Here is a 16608-nt window from a genome sequence, read left to right as displayed (position 1 = left end):
TTCTTTTTTCTTGCATCCAACGTGCAATAAAAGTCTCATACTCATAAATGGTCCCAAAATCCATATACAAACAATAAGTAAAACAAACCTAAAATCAATTAGTTCAAACATATCACAATCATCCTCTTAAATCCAACTTCTCAAGAGACATAAATTTAGAAATAGTAAATAGAGAAAGGGATGCCTTTCAACCTTTTATTCTGTACGCAGGTAGCGAAGTGCAAAATAGTATAAACTCGATACAAAACATCACATTTTTATTTATTTATTTTATATAAAATTAGGTCTTGAAAATTCAACGTGTATCACTTTTGTTTCTAGCAAATATTGGTTATAGAGATATTTCTAGGAAATATTAATTAAAAAATTAAATGAAAAAAATAGAAAATAAAAACTTGAATGAAAAGAAACGAAAACAGAGCCGAAAGTCCCATAACCGAAAATATCATTTTCAAACTTAAATATATCCTTAATGTACGAATATAATATAAAAAATCAGATAAATGTAGAATATGAAAAAAAGTTGGACAAAGTAAAAAAGAAAAAATTATAATAGATGAAAAAAATTAAGAAAAATGAACAAGTTATAAAAAAGGATTGCAAAAATAAAAATGAAAAAGTAAATCATAAATTTTTAAAATAATCTGATTGATTGTTGACATAAATGGTATTATTAGATGTTTTTAAACCTTTATATGAAATTGCGAAGGAGTTCATCTATTTTTTTTATAAGAAAATATTTAGTATCTAAAATAAGCTCTGATATAAATAAAAATGTATAACTAATTTGTAAATTATACTCTAAATTGATATCTAATATTAGTTACCAAAAATTATTTGATCTCTAGTTTAATTATAAAATCTTGAAGAAAAAACGTTTCAATAATAAGCATCAATGAATTGAGATATAAATCCTTGATATTTGCATATAAGCTCTTTACTTTATTAACAAGTTGATATTAGATTCGCGTTCTTAATATAAGCTATCGAATTTGGATTTTGAATATAAAAAGACTTAATTGGAATAAAAGGTTTTGCTTTGACAGAAATTAATTATTAATTAATGAGTATATTATATATTCTTAATTACTTGAAGTAAATAGAACATAATATTTTAATAAAACAATATTTACTTCAACTTCTTTTAAAGGTGAGAGATAAGATTGAGTGATTTGAAATATTGTCTTAAGTAAATTCAGCATCAACCTATGATTTTTTAGTAATTAGACTCTAATAATTATTATTTTTTTATAAAAACTTCATTTATTTTAGTATAGGGCCAACGCGAGCGGAACTTTTAAGGGCCGAGTGACGTGGTCTCCAAAATTTTGAATTTATATATATATATATATATATATATATATATATATATATATATATATATATATATATATATATCGTAATTTTACAATTTATATTTATTATATAAATTATATTCTTAAATATACTTACGATTAAATATATTTCACAAATATATTTATGATTAAATATTTTGATATATATTATAATAGGGTTAAATATGTTTTTGGTCCCTCAAGTTTCAGCGAAATTTGAAATTAGTCCCTTATCAAAACTTTTGACCAATTTAGTCCCTCATCTTTCAAAATATGTGAATTTAGTCTTTTTAACCAAATTTTGTTAAGTTTATCTGACGTTTCGAGCGCATTTCATGATAGTATTTAAGTTAACATTGAAGCAAAAATGTGTCAAACAGTATAAATAATTTAAATACTATCATGAAATGCGCTTGAAATGTCAGATAAACTTAACAAAATTTGGTTAAAAGGACTAAATTCACGCATTTTGGAAGATGAAGGACTAAATTGGTCAAAAGTTTTGATGAGTGACTAAACCCAAATTTCGCTCAAACTTGACGGACCAAAAACATATTTAACCCATTATAATAAAATTGATTAATTTTTTATTTTTTATTCACATTACCAAACTCTGCATTTAAATATTATATTTGTGTATAATTACACATGATTATAACATTTAAATATAATTATATAAATAAATTATTTTTTTAAATATAATAATAATTATCTTAATAAAATTTAAAAAAATAAAAAACAAGAACCAACGAACACGGGTCTCAATAATGTTCTTAATAAAAAACAAGAACCAACGGGTCTTTTTAACATCTATATTTATTATTGAAATTAAATTCCTAACTAAAGTCATTATTTTAAATATTATTCTCAACATATAATAACAATTTCATTTAACCATTTATTTCAACCTTACAAAATATTTCCATATAATAACATTTAATTATTATACATCTTACTATTTATTTAAAATTAAATATTTAACTTTATTTTCATATTGTCAATTTCTAATTCAAATAGTATTAAATAAACAAATTATTTATATAAATATAATAACAATAATTATTATATTAATTATTATAATCAAAATTAAAAAATAAAATAAAACACAACGACCCGTACGTAAAACACGGGTCACAAACTAGTCTTTGGTAAAAGAATTAATAAAACTTCAATTAAAAAATATTAAAAAGATACGTCTAGTATAATTATATCCTCATAAATATTTTTCTCACTACCATCATAAATAGCCCATGACAAGTTCTTCCTCCCCATACACGTGTTTTGAAAAATCACCGATTTCACTTTTGTTTCTTATAAACTTCTCTGACGTCTTTATGTGAGTTCATCACATCCATTAACTTTTTCCGCCAAATAATGCACCACTTCACTTAGTCATCAACTTCGTCTTTTCCTTATCTCTGTACCAATGAATGGTCTATTTAGGGAAGATTCTCACTCACCAACACACAACCTCAACAAAAGCTCTAATGGATTTTGTTCTAAATTACCTGAATTCCACTACCATTGGACTTCTTTCTCTAATCCTCTTCTGCTTATTTCTGTATAATCCCTTCAAATTTTTTCAAGGTAAAGAGGCTCCCACAGTTGCAGGAGCATGGCCATTACTCGGTCACCTTCCACTGTTGAGTGGTTCAAAGACACCCCATAGAATGTTGGGTGCTTTGGCTGAAAAATATGGACCCATCTTCACCATCAAACTCGGTTCCAAAAACACTTTGGTAATCAACAACTGGGAAATAGCAAAGGAATGTTTCACCACAAACGACATGGTGGTTTCCTCTCGCCCCAAGCTTGTCGCCGTTGAACTCATGGGCTACAACCATGCCCTCTTTGGGTTTGCGCCCTACGGTCCCTATTGGCGCGAGCTACGAAAGATTACAACTTTAGAGATCCTTTCCTCTCGTCGAGTGGAACAACTGCAGCATGTTCGTGTCTCAGAAGTTCAGAACTCGATCAAAGAGTTGTATAATGTTTGGTGTAGCCAAAAGGGTGAGTCTGGGTATGCCTTGGTGGAGCTGAAGCAATGGTTTTCTCACTTGGCTTTCAACATGGTCCTTCGAATGGTCGTTGGGAAGAGATATTTTGGCGGTGAAAACTTGGACGATGAGAAGGCACAGCGATGCGTGAAAGCTGTGGAGGAATTCATGCGTCTGTTGGGTGTGTTCACAGTGGGAGATGCCATTCCTTGGTTGAGATGGTTTGATTTTGGAGGCCATGAGAAAGCAATGAAAGAAACTTCGAAAGATTTGGATATTGTTTTGGGTGAGTGGTTAGAGGAACATAGAGAAAAGAAGGGTTTGGGTGAAGTTCAAGATTTCATGGACGTGATGATTTCCTTGTTTGATGGAAGAACTGTTGATGGGTTTGATGCAGATACCATGATCAAATCCACTGTGCTGGTATGTATATGTTTAATTTACACATTACAGTCCTTTCAAAATGTGAAACCTCAACAAAATTATGCATACAAATATAACATAAATATAACATAGTTCTCCAATTAGAGATTTTATATATTTACTAAATAACTTACTTTAGGAATAAAAATATATATTTTAAATTCGCCGGGTATGCCGTAAGTAGTATGAAAAATCGGTGTTAAAATATAATCTGTGACACTTTCGTTAATAATATGGAGATATTTGTGTTGTAGTTATTGTGTTCATCTTTGATATGGAGATGTGGGGTTGAGTTGATGCTGTGTTTATTTCTTTCTCTTTTTGGGAGAGTGAGGGTGGGAGCAAGGGTATTGTGGGTTCGGAGTGGAAATTTTGGTGTTGTGGAAAGGGACATTTGTGGTGTTGAAAGAATGAAAATCAATGGACCACTTAGAATTTAATGTCTACTTTTCTACTTTGATTTGGTTTTTGAGAAGAATAATGAGATTTGAAAATAAATAAAATCAAGTAAACTTCTTGTAAATTAAAATTAACTAAGTTATTTTAACTAATAAGTTTTACAAACATAATCTAATCTTAAGTTCCTTAATTTCACTGATATATTTCTTTGGGATGACTTATTTGATTTGCAGTCGTTGATTTCAGGAGGAAGTGACACGAGTAATACTGTTCTTACGTGGATAATATCTTTGATTTTGAGAAATCCTTCTGTATTGGAAAAAGCTAAAATTGAACTAGACATTCAAATTGGAAAAGAGAAATTGGTGAGTGAGTCGGATATAAGTAAGTTAACGTATCTCCAAGCTATAGTCAAAGAAACTTTGAGATTGTATCCTCCTGGTCCTCTTTCAGGACCTCGTGAGTTCACAGAAAATTGTACTTTAAGTGGTTATAACATTAAAAAGGGAACTCGTCTAATCACAAATCTTTGGAAGATTCACACAGACCATAATGTTTGGAAAGATCCATTGGAGTTCAAACCAGAAAGGTTTCTAACAACTCACAAAGATGTTGACATTAAAGGTCAACATTTTGAGCTATTACCATTTGGAAGTGGTAGAAGAATGTGTCCAGGAGTATCCTTTGGCCTTCAAATGGTGCATTTTACTCTTGCTACTTTTTTGCATTCTTTTGAAATTCTAAGTTCATCATCTGATCCTATTGATATGACAGAATCCTTTGGATTAACCAACACCAAGGCTACTCCACTTAAGATTCTTATTAAACCACGTCTATCTTTTAGTTGTTATGAAAGCCATTAATCCTTGTGCTAGCTACGTGATCACATTGGATTTTTGTTCAAAGTAATTTTCCTTCTAGTTTGTTCAAAGTACTTGCTATCGTTATAGTTTCTCTAATAAGTTGTTTCAAAAGGATGTATTCATACTATTTTTGTATTTGTGTTCAAAGTCTTTGTAATATTTGTGGTTTATTTATGTAATTTCAATTCTTTCTCTCATAAACTCTTGTTTTTGCAAATGAAAGTATAAAAATTAATTTTTGCAAATGAAAGAACAAATGGACAAAAAATAATAATGAGTAAAGAATCGGTTATAATTTTAATGTATATAAAAAAATATTCTCTGAGAGAACTATGTAGAAAAAGAAGAAATGGAAATAAAAGTTTTAATCATAAAGTTTCATTATTGGAGAAACATTAACAAAGCAATTACTTAACACAATGAACAATTATGAGAGGTCCAAATATTATAAAATCAAAACTTATATCATACAAATAGAAGGTTCAGTTGAGTTAGTCAAGCCGAATGTCGAGACAAATTAATCAAGCCGAAATTCGAGCAGAGTCGGTTCAAGGCGAAGGTCGACCCGAGTTGGCCTGGGCGAAGGTCGACCCGTTGAAGGTCGAGCCCAATCGACTTAGAGTGAAAGTTGAAATTAATTGACCATAGTTAAAGGTCGAGAGGAGTCAACCCCAACTAAAGTTCAGGCCTAGTTGGTCCAAGTCAAATATTTTGGAGTCGATCGAATGTCTAGACGAGTCGTTCGGTACTCAAGGTCGAGCTAACTCAACTTGGGGTTAAGGACTTAGTTATATTTGCCTTAAAATAGAAATTCAATTACTTTATCCAAAAAAAGAAAGTTGAAATCTAATATATTTTAATTATTTCATCAAAACAAACTATTTAAGAAATGAATAATTTAATTGTAAGAAATTCAAATACTACGTATTTCAATTTCTTGAAATTATTAAAATCCCTTATCCAAGCATAAGGTTAAAGAACTCTATAAAAAAGGATTCGGAAATAAAAGCTTAAATAAAAAGGTTGCAATGATCGGAGTAAAGGTCCATAACACCATTGCCTTAAGGTTTTGGGGGTAAATGGTATCAATGTGTAAGACCAATTTCATATATATAGAACCATAGTCTCTCGATGACTATAACCCATATGAAAAATAAATGGTTAAGTATGTTTTTAGTCCTTGAACTTAGACCCAAAATTGGAATTCGACTTTGTCCGAAACTTCGATACATTTTGGTCCCTAAACTTCAAAAAATGAATGAATATAGTCTTTTTAACCCAATTACGTTAACATTTTTTTAGGTCTTGAACGCATTTCGCAATAGATATTAAACCAGGAACGTGTCAAACGGTGTAAACAACTTTAATACTAACATGAAACGTGTTTGACACATCAAATATAAATACTTAATCGGGTTAAAAGGACTATATTCATTCATTTTTAAAATTTAGAGACCAAAATGTATCAAAATTTCAGACAAGAACGAATTCCAATTTTTGGTAAAAGTTCAGAGACTAAAAACATACTTAACCAAAAATAAATATAAACCGAGCACATATCCATTATTGGAACTTGGAAAATGCTACATTAGGTTGCATGGCTTTGGAAATGAACCGTGCTTTTTTTCAGCACCAATGTGTTTTTTACGACGACAATATTATGCATTCACATCACATCTACTACATTTTCCTTTTCCTCTATATCTAGGATCACTACAAAATCATTTCAGCATGTGTGTTTGGTCTAATTATTACATGAGCTTTTCTTTTCCTCAAAAGAAGAAACCAAGACAAACAAAAGATATAGATAGATACAGTTCTTCAAATTCCTATTGTCTTATTCATCTTGCCCAACAAATTTAAAGCACAAATAAATCTACCAACACAATTCATCTAGTCTGCTTTGTAAATAAAGTTAAATGTTCCCATGTATTTTTAGTGCAACATTCGAATATATGATGAACTAGGGCACATATATATAGCAACTTACTGAAAATATATTCTGGTACTTAGATTTTACTGCTTATGTTACTCGAGTTGTCCTACTCAGAGTTGTCGTATACAACGTCAAAATCAAAAGAAAACTGTTATTAATAATCTGAAAAGGGCTAAATTTGATTATGGATTAAGGCTAGATTTCAATTGTTTCAGTATTGCATATCATGTAAATGGGAGTTGATATGTGCTATCCTCTTTTTGCTGAGTTGATGTACTATAATATTTGACATGATCCTCTTTCTACATGATTTTGCATGTAATATGCCCCTTGCACTCCAACATCATCATCACCATCATCATTAATCCATTTTATTTAATCCAAGTAACAAATCTATAAGGTAGGTGATAGAAGACTATCCCACGACTTCATACAAAAAATACCTGAGAAGGAGTCATTATTTAAAGGACATAAAGACATGAAGATCATGGCGAGTGACGGATTTTGATCAAAAATTTTGAAAGGACCAAAATATTATATTTAAAGTTCATGTATTTAATCATTGTCCACTAATATAACAAAAGTATATATAATTTAGTATGGGTATCTCTTTGTATTTTTCTTCTTAGAAAAAAAATAATTTTGAAGTTGTATTTGATATGACACTCATTTTAAATAAGATTTCTAATTTCATCTCTTTTACTCATTGGATATTCTCATATTTGAGAACGTTTTTCTAGAATATGAAATAAGTTTTAAAGGATTAATATGAAACTTCCCACTTGTAATTTCTTGAATATTAAGAAAGGGTTCTCTAATTCAACCATTGCATCTTAGTATCAAGCTTCTTTGAAAATATGTGAAGAAGGAAGTAGATCTGTATTGCTTTCATCTTCATGGATATCTTTTCTTTTATTACTAGAAATGAATATATTATTTTATTCTTCATTGATGTATATATTTTAAAAAAAATAAGACTATAAAATAAGTTGTCTCTATTATTATTTCTTATCGAAGAGTGATCTTCTTGAGGTGACATTTCCTTTATTTATTATCAATTTGCTAAATTGTGACATAAACCATTTCAGTCTAACTCTGCATTCTTTATCTTATTTTCTTGTTTAATTTTCAAAGAAATTCAAAGTCAGAAACGATTGTAATCTTTCCTTGATAAGATCATATTACTTTGGTATCTGGAGCAAGATTCTTGAATTTCTTATGATATCTCTATCTTTTTATTATATAAAAAATCTTAAAATTCTTAAATTTTATCTTATATCTTATTTTTCATTCATATAAAGAAAACCCTAAAATTATTGAATGTTAAGTCGTCAGGTCGTTGGTGTTAATAAAATAAATAAATATAACAAGAACGTTTAAAAAATATTTTAAAAAAAATATTGAAGTCAAGTCGTTATGAGTTCTAACGACTTCACTTTTCTGATACATTGAAACCGGTCTATATCATGTCGACTTCATTTTTGTAAAAAGAAAAAGAAATTGATTTGTATCATGACGATTTCATTTTTAATGTCATTATCACTTCTCACGACTTCATTCTGTTTTATAAAAAAAAAAGTGAACCAATCCTGATTTAATATTTTCACTTCAAACTAATCCTGTAATACAACAAAACCCAATTCACCACTATCACTCGTTAATCGAAAAAAATATTATATTTTTGCTGTGTTTTCAATTTATCCAAACAAGCATATATAAATGATCTGTTTTCTTCCTTTCTTTTTGTTCCTCTAAACAAACTAAATTTTTTGTTCTCGTTTTTTCTATTTTCTTTATTATTTTTTTTTTCATCCCAACATGATTCTTTTAGACACAAAAAATTCTTTGAAATGGGTGAGCAATAGTGGGGATTGGCGTTGGCTTAAAATGAAAGAAGAATACCCAATAAGAGACGTGAGAATTCCAATAAAAAAAAACTATGTCTTCGATGCAACTAGGATTGAATGAAGCCTTGGACGCAACAAATACAATATCATTCTTTTGGTACATCATGGCTCCTCGACTATGTTTGTATCCTAAGGACATTAAGGGTTGGGCGAACCCTTCAAATTATTGTTTAAGTCTTACATTGAATAAAAATGGAAAAGTTGAGTATTATATGAACTCACCGTCTTAAGATTTTGAACTAAAAGTGGTGTCAATCTCTTATGTATGAGTTGGACTCTTATCTCATTAGTATTAAATTTCTCCATAAACAATTAGAGTTACCATTGAGCATAGCTCTATAAAGCATGGGCACGAATACACCTCGTCATAACAATAAGACATAAAATTTAATCAAATTAGTTGGTGTACTTTAGTCAACAACAACTTCATTGTTACCCATTGAACTTCATTTCATGGGATCGTCATTCATGTGGAGATGAATGTCTATTGCTTCAACTAATTTATGAGCTATAGTCTCATTCCCCTCGACGACTCAAGTAATTGTTGATGCATGAACCTTTTGATAAGTAGATCTGTAATATTTCTTTTCGGCCTGAAAATGTAGAAAAACACTTGTAAATTCTACATCATCAATTTACGAATTTTAACCTTTTACATTGTGGAAATACACATTAATATACGACTGAGGCAAGTATTTCCTAGAAAATAAATAAAATTAAAAAAGAATTGTAAATTAAAATTAAATAATAAATTTTAATAATAAATTTTCCAAACATAACCTTGATTTCCTAAGTTTCATTGATTTATTTCTTTGGGTGACTTATTTGATTTGTAGGCGATGATTTCTGGAGGAAATGACACAACAAATAATGTTCTTATAGCGGCAATATCTTTGATTTTGAGAAATTCTTGTGTATTGGAAAAAGTTAAAAGTGAACTAGATATTCAAATTGGAAAAAAAGAAATTCGTGAATGAGTACAATATAAGTAAGTTAGTGTACCTTCAAGCTATAGTCAAACAAACTTTAAGATTGTATCCTTTTGTTCCTCTTTTAGGAACTCGTGAGTTCACGGGGAATTGTATTTTAAGTGGTTATAACATAAAAAAGGAATTTGTCTAATCTCAAATCTTTGAAAGATTCACGGATACAACAATATTTAGGAAGATTTATTGGAGTTCAAATTAGAAAGATTTCTAACAACTTGTCCTTATGTTAACTAGGTGATCACGTATTTTTGTTCGAAGCATTTTCTTTTTACTTAGTAGGCTATACTTGCTATCTTTGTAGCTTCTCTCTTAAATTATTCCAAAATGATAACTACTATCATTGTATTATTTCAAATTATTTGTTATATTTGTAATTTCAACCTTTTTCTTTCTCATAAGTTCTTGGTCAATAAAAAGTTTAGGTTCAAAGTATATATATATATATATATATATAATTAATTAATTAATTAATTGTTATAGATGAACTAATGATTGGTGATCAATTATTATAATGGTGAAAATTGATTGAGAAAATAAAAAATAGGACTAGTTTTCTTTTCTAGAAAAAAAAAATTGATGAAAGACATTTTGGGCAAGTTAAAATTGCCTCGAAGGAAAATGAGTATGGTATGTAGTATTTTGTTTTCTGTTATATCTTAGGAATTGAGTATCACGAAGGCATTAAGATTTTTTATTTCCATGTAAACATGATTCCCATATATTTATGTACAAATGTCAATGAGGATTGAGGTAACTTGGCTTTGTGATTTGCTTGAAGGTGATGGTGTGTTTGAGTTATAGGTAAAACTTTCAAGCATGTTCCAGAAGAGTATCCATACAAAGATGAGAATGAATTTGTTTTTACAGTGCCATAAATTCTCGAGGATTTTATTACTTCATTGTTGCAGTATTATATTATCATATTCTAACTTGTCCTATGTGTATTTTGATGAAACACTAAATACAACAGAAAATCTTTAATTAAGAGCACTATGCTTAGGCCTAATTGATTTATACTTTGGTGTGGATTAACAATTTTAAGAGTGAATAATGTTTTTGTAATACTTGGTATGTTACACGTGATAGCAATTGGTCCATGGCATTTGGACGATGACAACAAGAAGAGACCATAGTCCATGACTCTAGGAATACCATTTGGCACTCCAAATATGTTGGAAATGACATCAAGGGAAAATATGATGACAATATTAACTTGAGGGTCTCAGATCTCATGACTTGGTACATAAACCCGATTCTATAAGATTCTTTAATGATGCAAATTCTCTCACATTGGATTGGTGTTTAACGTGAAGGAATGGTTATTCAAATTCATCTTTAGTCTTTATTTACATTTTTTCACTGATTTTTTGTATTTACTTGCAGCATGGGTTTCTTAAAAGACCATTATGCATTTATATGCATTCTTCAGATTTTCCTAAGCACCACAAGTTGTGTTGGATACTTAACTGTTAATCTTAAAATATTTTAGGACATGGTAAGGTGTTAGCTTCCTCCTCCTTCTGGAATTTTATATTGTGCATCATGGATCAAACTCAACCTGAACCTCAATATTACTCTTTTCACATTTGAAATCCAATCCTAAGAAACACCTCATTCCTAACTATATTGTCTTGGTCATATAACTAATCAAATTATTGACTAAGAATTTGTATGGATTAAAAGAGAGATGCTAAATTTATGTAGCTTTTAATTTTCTGTACTTCAAATATAAGCTTGGTTTGAGCCATGTAAACAAAAAATTATAGCAAGCATTATTTCTGAATTCAACTTTTGGAAATGCAATTGAGATGATCATATCATTATTAGCACTTCATCAAAACAAAGTAAATGTTGTAAGTTGTCCTTGCTTGGTTCCATTCTCTCAAATCTTCCTTTGGTTCTTGGAAGCTCACACCTTTGTGGTGGTTTAGCTAACCTCAAGATAGAGAAAATATATGACACAATATTCATTACTTCTTAATCTACTATTTCTTTATAGCAATTATATTACCAATTAAAGTTTTGAACTTTTGAGTATGCTTAGGTATGGGTTTGTTTGTTTCACCGAAGGAGGAAGATGAAGAGAAGGCAGTGATAAGATTTGGAGTGCATTTAAGTGGTTGGTAGGTATGACATTGGTCATATCTTTGCTTTCGGAATATGTACTTTTGACAATCGAGGTATATATATATATATATATATATATATATATATATATATATATATATATATATATATATATATATATATATATATATATATATATATATATATATATAATTAACTATAATATGGTATGGTTTGTCAATTTAATAAATATAAGCTTGAGTTTAAGCATAGATTAAAGTTAATGAATGGTATTATTTGGTGAATAATATTATGCAGGACATATATTTGGAGGTGGATATGGGATCTACAACTCAAAGTTAATGAATGGTATTATGTCATTTTTTTTTTCATTTTTTTTACACATATAACTAGGCATTGATCCCTAAAATATTACTTGAATTATGTAAAAGAGTAGTTCGAATTAGTAGAATTAGAGCTCCTAATCCTAGGAGCATCTAATGGTTGCTATTAGAACGGGAAAGAGTTCAATCTTGAAGGAGTGCACACTTCCATCCAAGAAGAGTTCCACCACAGATGGAGGCAGGTGCCAATAGTGAGATCTTTGAGGTATCTTTTATTTTAATTTAATTGAAAAGGGTGGAATATTTTCATACATATCACATTATAGAAAAATAAGGTAGCAATTATCTTTCAACAAATAATGACCCCAAAAGCATGTGCTAACATCCAAATGAATCAAACAACACTTAAGAAACTATACTCAATGCTTATTATAGATTATATTTTCATTCTCATTTAAGACCATGAAATATTGTGTTGTGTTATTAGTCTGTAACGTTTTGTGGTGTTCTGTTGACATAGGAGACACTAGACTCAGTGGTGAATACCGAGTTTTGGTATGTTTAGGAAGGAGGCTGGTCAGAAGGGAGGAACACAACTGGAAGACAAAGCAAAATATGGTGGCTTCCATCACCCCGAGTACCAAGAACTGGACTTTCTTAAGTTGAACGAAAGAGGTTAATTCATCAATAAAGGATAGTTCATAAAATATTAAAGGCTGCCAAAAACAATCAAGGATAATATGGCTTGAGATACCCGCACTGTTAGTAATTAAGGATTCACTTTTGAAGGTATCTACTTTGAATGTTTGAATTTTTATGCTTATACTATAGAATGATGGAAGATTAACTTTATTCTAATATCTTTTTATCTTATAAATTTGACAGTTAATGTCAATTCTGGAAGCTTTTACAATGCTTCAACAAGGACAACTAATCAAATTTACATGTTGATAATTATTCTTCTCATACTTAGTCAAGATTCTTCTTTAAATACGAGTATTATAAGTTGCTAAAATTTGTTGTTTGACATTAGATTTTGTTCTAAAAATGTGTGGACTGTGATATACGCTAATGCTAATATGGTATATTAATGGATAGATATTGATTGGTGTCCTATGGTACAAAGAACGCCTACTCTATCAAACATCTCTTGGTTCTTTTATGGTCATAATTTTTATGAGAGTTGTATAGTATAATTTGTCAAAACTTCGAGTATTCATCTCAAACATATATTTATTGTCAATTTATCACATGATTATTAATTCATACTTACATATATTGTATGAATAAAATACCAAAGATACTGGTAAATTAATATGGTTATTATCTAGACATGTGTCACTCTTTTGAGTTTTTATGAGTTATGACTTTTATGTCAAATACTTCACCTCATTATAGTTGAATTATTGATATTTTACCTCAAATGTTCAAAATTGGATTTGTTTATGCTTATGAATTGCACTACATGTTAGGAATCCAAGTGTGAGTCTAAGTCCCACATTGACCAGAAATGAGAAAGTAGAGCACTATATAAGAATCAAGACCCATAAACCCATTGCCTTAAGGTTTTGGGTTGAGAGTGGTGTCAGTGTCTTATGTGGTTAGGCTCAAATCTCATTGGTGTTGTTCTCCCCAGTGAAACCCCCTCTGTAAAACCTGACAAGTGGTATCAGAGCCGATGGTTAATGCCGGCTCAGACGAGTGCAGTACCAGTATGGTCCTAGTATCGAAAGTCTTCCTGGCAAGGGTCCCAGATAAGGGTTCCAGGTAAGCGTGTCCCGTTAAGAAAAAGAACGGCGGTACAGAAAAGGGCAGAAAAGGAGTACTCGTGGTTGGGATGCTTCCGCTGGAGGGGGAGTGTATCAATGTGGTTGAAGGGACTCACCCTTGAGGGGGAGATTGTTAGGAATCCAAGTGTGAGTCTAAGTCCCACATTGACCAGAAATGAGAAAGTAGAGCACTATATAAGAATCAAGACCCATAAACCCATTGCCTTAAGGTTTTGGGTTGAGAGTGGTGTCAGTGTCTTATGTGGTTAGGCTCAAATCTCATTGGTGTTGTTCTCCCCAGTGAAACCCCCTCTGTAAAACCTGACAAGGAAAATAAAGGAAAGAATAAAGGAGAGAAAAATAGACACAGAGAATTTAACGTGGTTCGGCTACAATGTGTATGCCTACGTCCACGACTACACTAGGAAGTATTTGTATTTTTGGTGTATCTTAAAGCTTTACACAGAGTCTCTTATATAGTAAAATAGAGAACCACATCTCACTATTCTAAGCGATGTGGGACTAAATCAAGCACCATAATTCTAACAATTCTCCCACTTGGGGTTTGATTTACATTACCACCTAGTGTAGTGCCTTCATCATCAATTTTCTCGAAGGCTAGTCGAGGCAATGCAAAGCCTCAACTTAGTTGTTGTGACAGTCTTGGTTAACATATCAGCTGGATTCTCTGCACCTGGAATCTTCAACAAAATCAAATCTCCATCATTTATCAAGTTTCTGATAAAATGATACTTCAATTCAATGTGTTTGCATCTGGAGTGAAGAATTGGATTTTTAGCAAGACAAATGGCACTTTGACTGTCACTGAACAATGAAGGTTCATCTTGCCCTTTTCCTAATTCTTTTAGAAGATTCTTCAACCATATCATCTCTTTTGCTGTTTCTGAGATAGCTATATATTCAGCTTCAGTGGTTGAAAGGGAGACTCTTCCTTGAAGTTTGGACTTCCAACTGATAGCTGTGCCACCCAACGTAAAAATATAACCTATTGTGCTCTTTCTACCATCCAAATCACCTCCCAAATCTGCATCAGAAAACCCCTGTAAAGTGAGATTACTTCTTTTAAAGGACAAATGCATATTTGAAGTGCCCTTCAAATATCTCAATATCCACTTCACGCCTTCCCAATGCTCCTTTCCGGGATTGGATAGAAACCTGCTCACAACTCCTACTGCATGTGCTATATCAGGTCTGGTGCAAACCATAGCATACATCAAGCTCCCTACTGCAGATGCATATGGCACTTTAGACATGTGATTTTCTTCTTCCTCTGTCTGAGAAGATTGCCTTTTTGAGAACTTTAAGTGAGTTCCCAAAGGTGTATTCCTGGTTTTAGCATTTCCAACATTGAACCTGCTAAGCAATTTTTCAATATATTTTTCCTGAGATAAATTTAGAATACCTTTAGATCTATCCCTGGAAATTCTCATACCAAGAATTTGCTTGGCTGGACCAAGATCCTTCATTTCAAAATTTTCTGACAATTGTTTCTTCAACCTGTCAATTTCTGCCATATTAGCACCAGCAATCAACATGTCATCAACATACAAGGCAAGAATGATATAACTATCAATATATTTCTTCACATAACAACAATGATCTTCTTCACATCTGTGAAATCCTGAGTTTCTCATAAACTCATTAAACTTCTTATACCATTGTCGCGGTGCTTGTTTCAACCCATACAAACTTTTATGAAGCTTGCATACAAGATTCTCTTTGCCTTGTACTTCAAAACCTTTTGGTTGTGCCATAAAGATTTCTTCCTCAAGATCTCCATGTAGGAATGCAGTTTTCACATCTAACTGCTCCAGATGAAGATTTTCTGCAGCTACTATACTCAAGATAACTCTGATGGTAGTCATCTTGACAACAGGAGAGAAAATTTCTGTGAAGTCAATTCCTTGTCTCTGTTGGAACCCTTTCACTACGAGTCTGGCCTTATATCGTTTGCTACCATCTGGTTCTTCTTTTAACCGATAGACCCACCTGTTTTGCAAAACCTTCTTTCCTTCTGGAAGCTTGGTTAAAGACCATGTCTTATTCTTCTGAAGAGACTTTATCTCATCTTCCATTGCTAGCTCCCACTTAATAGATTCACCTCCCTGCATAGCCTCAGCAAAATGCTCTGGCTCACCAGCATCAGTCAACAACAAGTAATGCAATGAAGGGGAGTACCTTTGTGGTGCTACAATGGTTCTGCTAGACCTTCTAGTCGGTAATTCAGGAGTTACTGACTCTACTATCTGTTCAGGTTCTGACCCAAACTCTGACTCGGACTCTGACTCAGGCTCTACTTCTGTATTCTGCCTTCTGTTGGCTACATCACTTTCTGAAACTTCTTCTAATGATACCTGCTCTGGCCTTTTATTTGCATTTGCAAATTCTGCAGTCCTGTCCTTATAGAACATGTTTTCATTAAAAGTAACATTTCTACTTCTGATAATTTTCTTGTTTTGGTCATCCCAAAACCTGTAGCCATACATGTCAGATCCATAGCCAATGAAATAGCATCACTTTGCCTTAGGGTCCAATTTATCTCTACTATTAGAGTTCAAC

At 31.3% G+C, this 16608-nt stretch overlaps 1 protein-coding gene across 1 annotated transcript; it reads left to right on the top strand.

The window, feature by feature from the left end:
* The first annotated feature begins 2673 nt into the window (after positions 1-2673).
* On the top strand, positions 2674-5217 carry LOC114181209 (cytochrome P450 82A4-like). Its single transcript, XM_028067595.1, has 2 exons — positions 2674-3754; positions 4387-5217. The coding sequence occupies exons 1-2, from the start codon at positions 2765-2767 to the stop codon at positions 5014-5016; spliced, it is 1620 nt and encodes a 539-aa protein (XP_027923396.1). The 5' UTR covers positions 2674-2764; the 3' UTR covers positions 5017-5217.
* The last annotated feature ends 11391 nt before the right edge of the window (positions 5218-16608 follow it).

This window comes from Vigna unguiculata, chromosome 4 (genome assembly GCF_004118075.2).
Source record: "Vigna unguiculata cultivar IT97K-499-35 chromosome 4, ASM411807v1, whole genome shotgun sequence".
NCBI lineage: Eukaryota > Viridiplantae > Streptophyta > Magnoliopsida > Fabales > Fabaceae > Vigna > Vigna unguiculata.
The sequence above is the reverse complement of the archived record's forward strand: the minus strand, read 5'-3'. Positions and strand labels throughout refer to the sequence as shown.